General features: G+C 41.4%; 1 protein-coding gene across 1 annotated transcript; it reads right to left on the reverse strand.

Annotated features, from left to right (window-relative positions):
- Positions 1-1205: 1205 nt before the first annotated feature.
- On the reverse strand, positions 1206-5560 carry klf4 (Kruppel like factor 4). Its single transcript, XM_029515938.1, has 5 exons — positions 5312-5560; positions 5083-5194; positions 3534-4401; positions 2734-2904; positions 1206-2346 (listed from the first exon to the last, which is right to left on the reverse strand). The coding sequence occupies exons 1-5, from the start codon at positions 5314-5316 to the stop codon at positions 2171-2173; spliced, it is 1332 nt and encodes a 443-aa protein (XP_029371798.1). The 5' UTR covers positions 5317-5560; the 3' UTR covers positions 1206-2170.
- Positions 5561-14456: the final 8896 nt, after the last annotated feature.

The raw sequence follows: 14456 nt of genomic DNA on the forward strand, positions 1-14456 counted from the left end.
GTGCCCACTTAGAAATTTATAAAATGAGTTTAACACTGAATTAACCTGTAGGGGGCAACATAGACCACATAATGTCAAGACCAAAGTCAATACCAAACTTGGTTGTTACCTTGAAAACCACAGAATTGGTGACTAGCTCAAAAATTGACAACTTTGGAACTTACTAGTCTTAACAGTTTCACCTCTAAAGATAGTTGAAATGAGCGAGTCTTTAGACTTCACAGCTTCATAAATACATATTATTGTAACACCAAAAACATGGACATCTTAGAAGTGGTTCTATTTCTATTCTTGTGTTATAGGCAAGTTTTTTTTAACACTTAAACACTAAAACGGTACAGCCCAGTGAAAGTTCACACAAATTCATGCATAAATTCTTTGCAAATAATGCAATCTCTGTTTGAAGGCTTTGAGGAAATCTTACAAAAACATAGGATGTTTTCATTGGAGTGAAATTTGGAATGACTGTTTCCTGTTTGTAATTCTTCTAAGAAACATGCAAATATATGCAAATAATATTAGTGGTGTTGTGCTGACATCAGTTGACCATGTAAATGCTGCTGAGTGAGTTTATGTTCCTGTTCTTTGGTTTTCCAGTTACTGTCGCCCATATAGCAAGACTTCATTATATAATTTGACAACGGCAACATTGAAATGCAACTTTTTGTGAACAAAATGAATGGAGGTGGATATAGTATGGCTTTACAATGTAAAACAAGACCTGTGATCATTATAATCATATAGCAAAAACATACTGGGACGGTATCTTACTGTAGCATCCTCATGAGTTTCATTCATATCGTGCACCGGAGAGCTCCAGCACAAAGTGGTGATCAGATTTGGTGTCACCTTTGAATGTCAGCCAGCAACTCAGTTGTCCTTCCCATTCTTCCTGCTGACAGGTGGAAAGAGAACCCCATGGAAACAGGACATTGAAGGAGTGTATTTTTTTGAAAATCTTTTTAACAAAAACATTGTGCTAGCTCGCCTGAGGCAATCCCGTGATTAACAGGGGTGTGAGCTGACTCTGCTATTGTTGCTTTTTAAACTTGCATCTCCATTACACTACCAAGGAAATCTACAATTACTATAACTAGAAATGCTCAAAGCAACTTCCCTCAAAAGGCACGTTATTTTTATGTAAGATGGTGTATTTTTCTTTTTGCTCTGAAACAAAAAAAAGTGTAGATAGACTAGAATTATCGTGATTTTCTTATTTCAAATACGTTTTATTATACTGTAAAATACAAAACAATAACAAAACATTTTTATTTACAAATGTACAAAAGTCTAGATTATATTACATATTTAGGCTATAAACAAAATATCTTTGTTCAGAGTTACTCATTCCATACAAAAATATGAATGTCTCATATAAATTATTGCACTTTGCAGCTGCAGTGCATTGAAGATTGCCATCACCATTTTAAAAGTGAAGTGTTCACCTGATTTAAGTCAGATTGTGGAAGAGGCTACCAAAAAAAACAACAAAAACGACGCACAACCATATGGCACTTTTTCATAGTTTTCACCCATTTGTATCTTTTCCTTAATCTTTGGTACCTTTTCTTTAAAAACAGCCTTCTTCAAAGTCACTAAGCACCATTCTGTATAAATTAACATTGTACCTGAAATTAATGGCATTGCAGGTGAAAAGTGTACATAAATATAGATGTATTCATTAATACAGTATTTTGAACAGTGTGTAGTTGTTAACAGAGCCTATAATGGCATGATGCTGGTAGAAGGCCTCTGGAGATGTTTGTCTGTTGCTCCTGGTTTCCCTGACAAAAATACATTTCCAGTTAAAAGTTGTTGGCACCTGGTCCTCCCAAGTTTTGTCAGTTAAATAAGACAGATTCCAGTTTGGTCCATTTCATAAAAGGTCTATAACCCTGACAGAGAGGTCTGGTCAAGTCACCTGCACAATGTGCAAAAATGGGATCAGTCTTGGAGAGAAATTCTTAGTTCTTGGGGGAGTAATGCTCTTTTTGCCGTGAACACCACAGCTTGTCTTGTTGCTTGACAACAGCTTGAAGGCAAATTATGGTTTTAAAAAGTGTAGGTTACAAGTTTGTTCAGGGTTGTGCTAACATTTTCTTTTTTTTTTCCTCTCTCTTTCAGGAGCCTTCATATATATCGCCATCCAGTCTGGTTCTCCAACCAAGTATCATAAGTGTCTCTTCATATGGAGAGCAAGGTGGTCAGACCTTGAGAAAGCCCGGTCGCATTTCTGACATTGAAAGGGCCGGTGGCCTGTGTGTTTCCTGTAGTGGCGTGTGAGCTCGTCGGAACGTGCAAACTTCCAACCACAGCCCTCCCAGTCGCAGTGGTAAGGCTTCTCTCCTTTGATGCAAACACAATACACACATGGAGCAGTTAGTGCCGGCCCTGAGGTTAAACTGGCCCAACCTTCCCCACCTCCAGCAGAAAAGAGGCCCATCCTGTCCTGCAGCTAATGTATAAAGGCCAAGCTAAGTTTGCATTTCAACAGGGATCAGTATCAACCTGTTTCACTGCACCTGCTGAACAACTCCCCTCAACCATCCCACACCCTCACCCCCATTCAGGACTCCATAGTTCAAATGCATGTACCCAATGTGCAACAGACATAGTTGCTTTGTAAACTAGCTCTGAACAATGAAAACTAGATAAAAGTGTGACAGATATAAATGGCACAAAAAGCCCCAAAACAAAGCAACGAGTAAAGAGCATTAACATAAAAATACCAACCTGTGTGTGTACGATGATGGGCTTTGAGATGGGAGCTCTTTGTGTAGGTTTTCCCACAGCCAACATAATCGCATGTGTGTGTTGCAACTCTCTTCCTAGGCCAGGATCGCCTACCACGTTTAGGCTTTGGTTCCTCTGGCAAGCAGTCGCTGCTGGAGATCATGAGGGGCTCTGTGGGGTCACAAAACCATTGTCAACAATACTGTCCCCTCATCATACAACCACATGTATGGAGAATACTTTCAGTGCAGAAACAAAGCCAAGATCATATAGTGCAATACTGTTATATGTGCTGCTTCTTGTCTTACGTGAAAGAAAGATAAAATGTATTTTGAGATATGCTAAAAGAGCCCTAGCTTCAGCACAACACAGATGGTTCACATGGTTCACAGTACTAAATCATAAAAAAGGTGCAGTTTAACACAACCAATAAGAACATTATGCACATTACGCATTTCATTTTTTCCCCAGCAACAAAAAAAGAAGAGAAGATAGAATAATGAAAAAACAGAGTATATGTTTGTAGTCGTGCCTTAAATTTCCTATTTTGTGTGTTTTTAAGAGCGTTATGATGAAAAGAGGAGTTTCTTTGCCAAGGAAGGTATGAATGGTTGGTTTTATGGTATATAGCACAATCAAAGCTCCTCAGGTGATGTTAGATGTGTTCAATAGACTTCATGGAGTTCAGTATATTCTCATATTCTCATTCTCACATGCTTTACATGTATGATTTTCGTTTGACTATTGGACAAGGTCTTAAGAAAACCTTCCCCACATATAAGTTCCTGAATTCAGCTGACCTTGGTACTGCATGGCGGATGACTGAGGGTAGGAGGTGTATCCTTGCGGGGAGCTATGGTGGTACCCTGGGGGAGGAAGAGGGATCTGAGAGTGGGGATGCCCCAGCACTTGGTGCTCCCGGCTCAGTGGATGGTCTGGGGAAAGGGAAGAGGATGAGGATAATCTGCTGCCTGTCATGGATCGCCCTCCGCCAGGGAATCCATGTAGATCCAAGTGGCCGGGGCGCTGCTGCTGGCTCCCTCGGGAGTTCACCCCGGCCAGGTGCAGGTCCATGGGCTGTGAGATAGTGCAGTTACCAGGGTTCTCCTGCTTTATCCTGTGGCATGTAAAGGACTGTGAGGCACGTGAAGGGGTTGCGTCTGACACAGCATTAACGCAGGCCTTGCTTACGTTCACGCCTTGGCTGTATTCTCCCATGTCCATTGTTGTCTTGACCACAAACTTGCCATGGAGGCTGGTGGGGTGGAGGTATGCTGGGTCCAACTCTGGTCTCATGAGCTCCGCCACAAAGCCCCCAGAGGGTGAAACATCACTAATGTCTGGAATGGTATAGAGCAGCTCAGTAGCAGTGTCCTGAGGTGAGGGGAGAGGGTAGGATGAGGAGTAGGAGCCAGGGGAGGGAGATAAGGCCTGGCCAGAGGTGCATGCCATGGCCTCCTCTTGCTGTTGCTGCTGTTGTTGCTGTTGCTGCTGAAGAATGGAGTTGGACAGAATAAAGTCATAGTCCAAGTCCAGATCTGGCTCTGTTTCTTTCTTGGACATGCTGGGGCTTGTTGTGCTGGTTGTAGTGGGATGGTCGGGGTCGGAACAGCTGCTTCCGGTTGGCACACTGAGTCTCTTAAGATGGGACAACTCCTCCTTCCATCGCTAGAAAAAAAGTTACAAAGGTATTAATGTATGTACAAACATAACCCGCTTTTCTGTGTCATGTTATTATTCATAGGAAATCTGTAGCCTAGGAAGCCCCTCATGTCCTACTTTGTTTTTAGTGGCTGCATTTTTAATGAACGCAAATACAAGATAACAGAAAAGGTTAATGCTTCAAGTAAAAAACAAAACAAAACAAAACAGCTGGATCTGTAATGCAATGTGAAAGCACAGCTACAGAGTCTAGTCTGGTGTAGCAAGTGTCCTTGACACGAAGCACTTCCTAGAATACAGATTTGTGATATTCCTCATGAAACTGCACTGGAAAGCACCAAGGAGTGGCATGCAGTAGATAGTACCCTGATCTTTGAAGAATAAATTAGTGATCTATTTAGGAAATGATCAGGCTCATGGTGCCTCTGCTCTGGTAGCCCATATGGAGCACACCGTAGCAGCAAACCATTTCTTCTGATTGGACATCGGGGTGTTTTCTGTCGAAAAACCCTACTATAGTAGTCTTATGCAAACCGGATCAAGCCCCGGTACAGCGTGCTTCAGGTCGTACTGTGCACACAACAACAACAACAACAACAACATCCAGACTGTGGATGACCTGCACAGGTCTCCTCCGTGCTCCGTGGCTGCCTGCCATGCCATAAGAAGAGGCCACTAGCTACTTACTAGATTGGCACTTCCTATGGATTTGCTCTTGACAGTGGGGCCGCTGGCGAACGTGGATATGGATGGCAGAAGCGTCCCACCTAAAGCCATCTCGACGTCATTGGGAGGCTGCCTGAAAACAAACAGAAAACACGGTAAATCCTCGTGGAGCGGTCCTCTGAGGTCCTAATAAAAGTTTGTTGTTTTTTTTTTTGTTTGTTTTTTTTTTTTTTTTGGTCGAGGTCCACACCTCATCAGCGAGAATCTGGATGGAGTCTGGAGCCCGGAGTCCGGTCCGGTCCGGTCCGGTCACCGAGCGGCTGTTTGGTTAAATATTCCCCGGGTTTAAAGTTTCTGCTCCGCGGCTGCCGTTTACACGGACGGAGGCTGGCTGAGAGGCTGTTGGGTCTGCTCTGGTTGTGTTGTGTCGGGGCGAAGCGGGCGGCGGATCGGTCGGACCGGGGGAATCCCTCCCGCCTGTTGCCATGCAGACACCGGCGGCGTGAACTGAGAGACTGAGCGGACCTCGTGAGAGGTATCCTTAAATTACTGCCTGGACACGCCTTTCGTTGCCCGGCAACGAAAGGAAAAACATCACGTGGGGGGAGGAAGAGCAGAGCAGGGCAGAGGAGAGAGAGAGAGAGAGAGAGAGCGAGAGAGAGGGAGAGAGATAGAGAGGGCGAGAGAGGGAGAGAGGGGGAGGGGGAGAGGGAGAGAGAGGGGGAGAGAGAGAGGGAGAGAGAGGGGGAGCGAGGGAGAGGGAGGGAGAGAGAGGAAGAGAGGGGGAGAGAGAGAGGGAGAGAGAGGGGGAGCGAGGGAGAGAGAGGGAGAGAGGGGGAGGGAGAGAGAGAGGGAGAGAGGGGGAGAGAGAGAGGGAGAGAGAGGGGGAGCGAGGGAGAGGGAGGGAGAGAGAGATTTGGAGAGAGGGAGAGAGAGGAAGAGAGGGGGAGAGAGAGATATAGAGGGGGAGAGAGAGAGGGAGAGAGAGGGGGAGCGAGGGAGCGAGAGGGAGAGAGAGGAAGAGAGGGGGAGAGAGAGAGAGGGGGAGAGAGAGAGAGAGAGAGAGGTTTGTTTGTATTCATAGCAACGGCACCTTTCCTGCTGCTGGAGCTGCTGTGAAATGTGCATGCAGGAGCGCATCTTCACAGAAACAGGTGAATTTATTTCATTATGTCTGCAGGTGTGGTGCAGGCATAATGAAATGCGTTATCCAGAGTATCAGCAGCAGTGGGGGTTGGGGGGGGGGGTTGCTATTGTAAACACACACAAGCTCCAGATAAAGGTCCTGCATTTAAAAGTCACATGGAGATAAAAAAAAAAAATAAAAAAAAAAAAAAACAGGGCTGGATCAGGCTTGCTGGAGGCTCATTTCAATCATTTGATATTGGTCCCCCCAGTTGAACCCCCACTGAATTTCTTATTCACCAAGAGACACAGAAAAAAAATGAAGGAACCCCCCCAACACACACACACACACACACAGAAAAAATGAGAACTGACTCTTTTCCATAGTTTTCAATAATAGTAGCTTCTTTGGGCTTGACTGTTGGTCGATAAGCAGAGGCCATTGGAGCATTATTTTTTTACTCATGTTTTAACATTTTATGGACTACACAGTCAAATAGTGAGTAATCAAAATAATTGTTTGCGATTGTTGCTGCCTTACCTTAGACCACCCCTATGATGGAATATTATCAACTTTGGCCTGAGTTTTCAGAGAAAAACTGAAGCAATATGAGAAAAGTCAAGTTCCCAACAAAATTACTGCAACCTAAATTAAATGTTTCTACAAAGCCAGGAGATTGTGAATGAAATCCATCACGGATGATGGTCCAAGTGATATTAATTATGCTGCCCACATGGCCCTGGTATACTGAAGCCTCTGTGCAGATACAAAGAGTAAAACAATTTAAGTATTGCAAGTATCGAAGTAAAAGGGCATGTTGGTATTTGGTAAAACATATATATATAACATTAATACTGATGCATCAATGTACAACGTAATTGTGTGTGTTCAATTGTGTAACATTTAGAGTCCAGTTACTGTATTTTATTCAATGATTTTTATTTTATTTATATTCAGGCCCCACCTGACTGCACAATAAATCTGCACAATTGTAAGAGAAAATTCTTCATGTGCATTATAAATGTTCCTTTAATGTCGAGCTTTGTTGTGGAATATTATCTTAGTAGATAGTAGTAGTAGATAGTAACAGTTGCTTAAAGTGCTCCTTTTGCATTTGTTTTTTCTTCAGTGGAACTCCTAACAACTCACAGATATGTGAAACATGATGAGGGACCTCCACAAAATATTGTTTTTATAAATAACAGTCATAAGCCAAGTGTTGGAAATAGATTTTTTTTTTTTCATTTTTAAAAATGAAATGTAGCCAAGACACAACACACACTTGAAAACTATCAAATATTTGTTTTGTTTGTTTCCCAGGCAGCACAAGTAACCTATATACCTGCATTTACACACACATCACAATTGAATGTATTCAGTCATAGCTTTATGCCAAATAAATACAAACAATAGTCCAATTTTAATAAAGTTTTGCACGCTATGCCAATATGCTGAATTTCAGTTTTTAGTTTCTTTAAACGGCTGTTTGGAATTAAAGAAAGGCAAAGAAGATTTCTTGTAAGCAGCTATAATTTAGTTAATCTTGCCCACTACCAAAAAAGCTCCATGATGATGATACATTATGGCCAACTCACAAAAATACTGTATGGGAAATAAATTTCCTGGGAACATTAAATTGCTCAGACCTGTTCAGTGCTGAGTTTGAGTTGGGTTCAGGCAGTGTTTGCTCAGAGCTAGCAAGCTAAAACAAACCTCTATCCAGCATAATTGACTAAATGACACATTGACTCAAGAGTTCAGCGCAAGAGCAAACAAAGCGCTTGCTGCTGATCCTGCTGCATCAGGATCTTGTCCGTTAGGCAAGTCAACACCCCAACAGGACACATTTACTGCGAGTGTCTCTTGGTGTCTTCATTCAGACTTTTAAATTGCATCATTGCTCTGGTTGTGAAAACACAATTGCTTGGAAAAATATAGGCCTCAATGCCATGGGAACTTCATAAAAAAGAAATTGTATCCTATTTGGCGACCAATGATTTACTATTCAATGTGTGAAGAAGGAGATAATTAATATGTATCCAAGGAGTAAAATAGAAGAGTATTGTCAGCCTGGTTCTTTAATTGTGTGGCTTTGAGCCAACAATATTGGCACTAATTCTGTTGTTACTGAAGCCCTGCTTCCTACAGCAGGTATAGGAACACAATGGGAGCTGTGTCATTATAGCCATATTCTTTATGACTGGGGATAATGGTTTTGAAAATGATCCAGAAAACAAAGGCCTGACTTTGACAACTGAGGTGCTTTGCATTGCAATAATGAAAAGGCATGGTGGAACAGACGAAAGAGATAAAGGAAGAGAAGATGACACCATTGTGCTTTTCCTGACACAATGAGGTGATTTAGTAACTCACACCACACACTTGTATGGACTATGTTAATGCAACACTTATAGTCTTAAATGTATGCTGTGCCAGAAATATAACCAAGCGGGCTGCAATACCCTGTCCTAAAAGAATAATTTAAACTGAAACACAGTTAGAATTTTTTAAATCAGGCATTGGAGATTCCAAGAATCGGACGAGGAGAGACTGATGTAATGTTATTGTATCAATAAATATAACTGTAAAGTGCTAACTTGACACTTGAGGAGGGTAACATTTTCCCCTTTTTAACGTGTGTCTTGATGATGTTGTCCATCTTTTGGCATAAAGCAGCATAGATGTCATGACACCTACCTTCAAAAATAGTAACTGTTTTAAAAATGAGCTCAGGTGTTGTTCTTGACCGTGCAGAGAGTTTCGACAAATAGCCATGGTGCAGCTGACACAGTCATTGGTCATGCTAATTTACAAATAAAGATCAAACACAGTTGATAATGCAGCCACACTGCTGTGAACACTGATATTATGTAAATATTGTGCAAATAGCCAAATAACTCTGCTGTACAACTCTTGAGTGTTTTGGATTTCCACCCCTGGTGTACATGTGAGTGACATGGTTTCCACCAGTGTCCCCCATCAAAATTCCCCCTCCTGGAAAGCACCCAAGTGAATATGAGGACCAGCTGATCATAACTCCAGATATTGAGGTTTGCAGTGCTCTCTTCCAGATGCTTTTCAGTAATTAAAAAATAGCTTTCATTCTTTCCTTAATGCTTGAAAGTTGAGTCGAGCTTTTTTGATTCTCAGTGCTGTACTTCCCTCTACTCCACTATACATTAGCACTAACACAATTATATATGTAGGAGATTTTTTTTTTCTTCCGCTGCAAAGCCAAAAGAACCCGAAGAGCTCAGGCAGCAAAGTACCAACTGTTGGGCTAAACATAATGATTATTCCCTCTGGCGCTGCAGGTTTTAAGACTTGAAGAGAAATGTTTTTTAGGTCAGAGTCATTATTCCAGGGATCTCAGAATAAACCAGTACAGCATGAAAAGAGCGCATTGTGTCAGTCGGATTCATTCCTTTTTTTGATCTAAAATCACCTGATGGATCCAGAACTGGTGTTAATCTCAACATCGTTTATGGTTTCACCTTGCGCAACAATCAATACAGTGAAATCTTATATTGCCTTTTCAATTACTTTGGTGGAGATATGTTATTAATTCACCCAATTTTTTTGAACATATAAATAAATAGTTCAGAGGCAACATAAATATATTCTCGTACTTTATCTGCTTAGGGTTAGCGACTACAGCATTACTGAACTGACTTATTGTTGAGGAACTTACAGCTCTTGTTTAAGGTGAGGGAAAGATTGTGGTCTGTTGTAATACAGAAAATGTTAAAATTGACAGTATTTTCCTACGTTTAACCAAAACTATGATCTTTCCCTAACCTTTAAGTTCCGGTGTTGCCCAAGCCTAAAAACAGCCTAGACTCTGGTTTTACAGTTGTGCACTTTGTGTGCCTACTCTAGATGCAAGTCTGCTGCCATTGATAATTATAATGCTTCATTCATTCATTGAAAAACGCCAGCTCTGACCGTAATCCATCCAGTGGTTCCATTTCCTATTAAATGAATTTGCTATTTCAGTTTAGTTGTATATAAATATAATTTAGGGTTCCGCAGTGATACAAATTGGTTATGGCCATTTTTATTACAAAATAGATCTGTATTTGTCTTCCATCGTGGAATTATGTTCACAGACGGGACTGGTTGACAGGTCTACTGCGTGATGTTATGCATATGGATGAGGTCTGAGTCATTGGAGGCTGTCTTGTTTGGACAATCCCTGCCAGACTTTTATAACTGGACAGGCCAGGTTGCGATGTTCCCAACCAACACTGAGCTTTATTGTGTCATATATTTGGTGGCGGCTTTCAATTGGTTTGGGAAAATATGGTGGTGGTCGTGGTCGTGTTGCAGGGCTTGCCTGAAGTGAATTGGCTTTGGAAGTGGAAGCCGAGAGAAAAAGTCAGCGAGAGAGAGACTGAGAGGGAAGAGAGAGCTCCTGCCGGGCGGCAGGCTGTCCAGCCTTTGCCTGCCCTGGGATTCCTCGGCAGCCTTAAATATGCCAGTTATTTTTAACCAGTGACGTAACAGAGCCCAGCTCCAGCCCCCTCTGTTACAATATTTCCTTTCTGTCAGGAGGGGAAATGGAGGGGAGCCATGCTTCCTGGTCACATGATGTAACTGAGAGCCAAATAAGAGACATACAACAGGGGAAGAGGGGGAGAGCAAATGAAGGAAAGTGAGAGAGCCTGGTTGGGTGCCCTGTAACCTCATACCAGCCCAGATATTCACTCAGCAACTCCCTTTGCTAAAGCTTTGCTTTCTCACCCAGACAGACTGTTTCAATCAGATACTGGGACGTCAGAAGAAAGAGCGGAGCAGAGATTGGTGTTCTTGCGCAGTGGAGGAAATGACAGTGTGGGTACAGCATAACAGCAGACAGAAAGGTGGGGGGGGTGGGCCCTGTGACGTCAGGCCTTGGACCCGCCAGGATTAGAAGCCTCTAAAAAGAAAAGGCTTGGGACTGGACTGCCAGAACTGGAGAGAATGTGTTTCTCTGTCTGTCTGACATGGGAGAATCAGGGACTTCCCATGAGCTCACCTTGTTGACATACAGAGAACTTGGACTGGCTTATGTCTCAATCTGCATTTGTCTCACTACCAGCAAAATCACGACCAGCCTCACGTCATAAACTGTAATTTCTGACTTTTTCTCATTCACAGTGGAAATGTAGATTATCATGCAGTTTATATTAACTGTAATTTCATTTCAATTGACAAAGTACCAATTGATGTTTGGCTAACACATTACAGACACAAAAACCTATAGGTAAAAACAGGAACGGCGGATGGTTACGGATGGTTGTGATCATTGTTTAATTGTACAACTTGTTATATTTTAAATGTGACAGGCACATTGTTTTGTACAATGTATCCGTCAGAGTTTTGAGGTAGAACTTTCCTTATTGTCTGGGTCCAGCCCATTGTCTCTGCTTGGTAAACCTTGGATACTAGGTTAAGATAGTATTGTGCTGTTGCTGCAATAAGCCAGAGTTTGAGCCAAATTAAATATTGACCTCATTATTTTTAAAAAACATTTGAACGAGGTGAACCGAGCTTTGGCTGACAGAAAAAGATAGAATTGTGTTCACAAATAACTCAGATCTTTGAGCCTTATGATGAAATGCAAATGAAGGCCAAAAGCATATCTGAATCCACTGAAATAATGCTATTGTAACAATTATATTCATTCATCTTCTATCGTTTATCCATTTCCGGGTCACAGGGACTGCTGGAGTCAATCCCAGCTCACATTGGCGAGAGTGGAGTACACCCCGGTCAGGTTGACAGTCTAACGCAGAGCCAACATACGGAACCAAACAACCACTCACACTCACACCTACGGACAATTGAGTGTTGTTTTTGTGTATGTTTTTGGACAGCGGAGTACCTGGAGGAAACCCACGCAGGCACAGGGAAAGCATGCACACTGTACACAGAAAGACCTCAGACCTGGGAACCGAACCCACGGCCTTCTTGCCCCGCACTGCCTGTAACACTTTTAGGAATAACAAATTTATGATTTATTTAGGGATGAAAAAATTTATTATATGCCTTCCAGTTCTGCACCTATGCAGCATACAGACAACGTAATGTAAACAACAATCAAGTTAATTCCTGCAGCTCTTCAGTGACTTTGAAAATGGGTCATCTGAGGTTGTATACCAGTCAGCAGCATCTGTCAACCATAAAAGTATTCTGGCAATCAGTACTTTGATAGGAGTTTTCAAAGTTTAAAACACAATAGGAGACAATTAACTGAGCTCCAAAGTGACTAAGTCATCTGTGTCTAAACTGCAGGTGCAGGGAAAAAATCATGAATAAATGGAACTATTTCAGACATCATGACAACATGTGGCGAACGAAAAACAAGAATTACATTCATGAGCCAACCAGGAACAGTTGAACATTTAGAGAACATTATTCAAGCAGCTCAGCTTATTGCCAATTTGACACGAGCAACATATTAAACAAAAAGCCAATTGCTATCTTTCTGCATCCATTATTTGACCTTTTTCTGTATCTGTGGCTTATAAGGTATATTTCAGATGAACATGAGCAATGTAGAAAAATCTAATTTAAAATGAAGCCTTTTAGTTACGCTTGTATCATAAAAGCAGAGTGACCTGGCTTTCAGTAAACCAAGACCACAGCTTTACAGCGTTAGAGAGGTTCCTCTAGAAACAGGCGAGCATTTAAGTTTTTTATTTCTCTGTATGAGTCTGTAACAGACCGCTGCTGCACACCCATTATGGCAATCAGAATTTTTTATTTTTTTTTTAAACCGTCAAGAGTACTCTGGCACAGAGTCAAAGGCTGCTGCCTATACTCTCGATGTATGGCTGTTAAACCATGGCTGTTAGATTTTCACAACACTTGATGAAATCTTTATGTTTGCGATCGTTGGAATTTGAGACATAACGTGATTGCAGCTCAGAGGTTTGGTAACAGAGACATGCAGTGTGATGTTTGTGATTTACAGGGCTTTGAGCCTTGTATCATTGCACTTGGAATTTTAAGCATATGTAATGTGAATTTTGAGCTCCGTGACAGATTTAGTGGAAGTCAAAATAGTTTAAATGGATAGCGTTTACAGTTAGAACTCTAAAATAGCCAACATCCTGATGATCTCCAGACCAGCCGAACTCCACTGAGTGGAGGTGTACAGATTAAGTGTTTGGCATTATAATATGCAGAAATTTGTGTGGTAATTGCTGTCAGACTTCATGGTAGTAGGCCTCTGCGTTCCTAAGAAGGTGTGGACTCTCCTGTTTTCCCAGTGGGAGTGGTTGGGAATGTGTGAACTTTTCCATGGACTGGCGTTTTTCAGGCTCTGGACTGCTTCTGTAAAAACATGCCTGCCATTGGTAGAACCATTCAGAAATGTAAAATGACAGTAATAATCCTGAATATCAGCACATAGGCGCTGCAGGATGATCCATGGTTTGTCAGAGAGAAGAGAGAGTCTTGTTGGGCAACTCCCACGAAAAACTCCTCATAAATTTGCTTTGTAATAAAAGAAAAGAAACAGAACTGTCACCACTATTTCTTTAAATCTCTATCTAGTCAGAAAAAAATTATATTTAAAATGGAAACTGATTTATTTATGGCTTGTTTTCCACTCAGCATAATTAGGTATCCTAGATTCTTCAGAAAGTTTATCCCAACAGTATTGCAGTATTTCCCCCAAATAGTTTGTTTTGTTTTTGGTGTTTTTTGTGTCCAGTTCACTGGGTCCAAACTAACAAGGGGGTATGGAAAGTAGTAGAAGTAGTAGTAGCGAAGGAAATAGTAAGGACATGCCGGCGCAACAATGCTAACCGCTCTCACACCATGTCGCCTTCTCTCTAGGAGGGAACTGCTTACATCTCGTTTTGATTATTTCATATGAGCAAAGTTTTGATGACTTGATTAATCATAATTAATCACCATTCCCAAACGACTGAAGAATTCACATTTTCTCTATGTACTGTAAGAACAGAAAGATAAATGACAGGAGGATATATACGTTTAACATTTGTTTTTTTTTTATGTATGACAGATCCAAATGAAGAGCCGTTGCTCTTTTTTCTTTTTTTTTTTTTTTTTGATATATATACTGGACTGATGAAACTTGGGCTGAATTAACAATGTAAAGCAGTTTTCACAAATGTAACTTCATTTTTTTAGTAATTTATTTTTTCAGTAAAACGAGTCATTAGAAGCAAATAGTTGCATTTCACCTCCATGACGTATGCAGTGTCATATATATATATATGCATAGACATATATATACCCCAGTAATAAGCAAAAC

Source organism: Echeneis naucrates, chromosome 12 (assembly GCF_900963305.1).
Source record: "Echeneis naucrates chromosome 12, fEcheNa1.1, whole genome shotgun sequence".
In the NCBI taxonomy this organism is placed as follows: Eukaryota; Metazoa; Chordata; class Actinopteri; order Carangiformes; family Echeneidae; genus Echeneis; species Echeneis naucrates.

Coding starts and splice junctions, on each gene's coding strand:
- klf4 (XM_029515938.1), bottom strand. Junction 2,905..3,533: donor ATCCGCCATGCAGTACCAAG/GTCAGCTGAATT, acceptor GTGACCCCACAG/AGCCCCTCATGATCTCCAGC. Junction 2,347..2,733: donor CCATCATCGTACACACACAG/GTTGGTATTTTT, acceptor TTTGCATCAAAG/GAGAGAAGCCTTACCACTGC.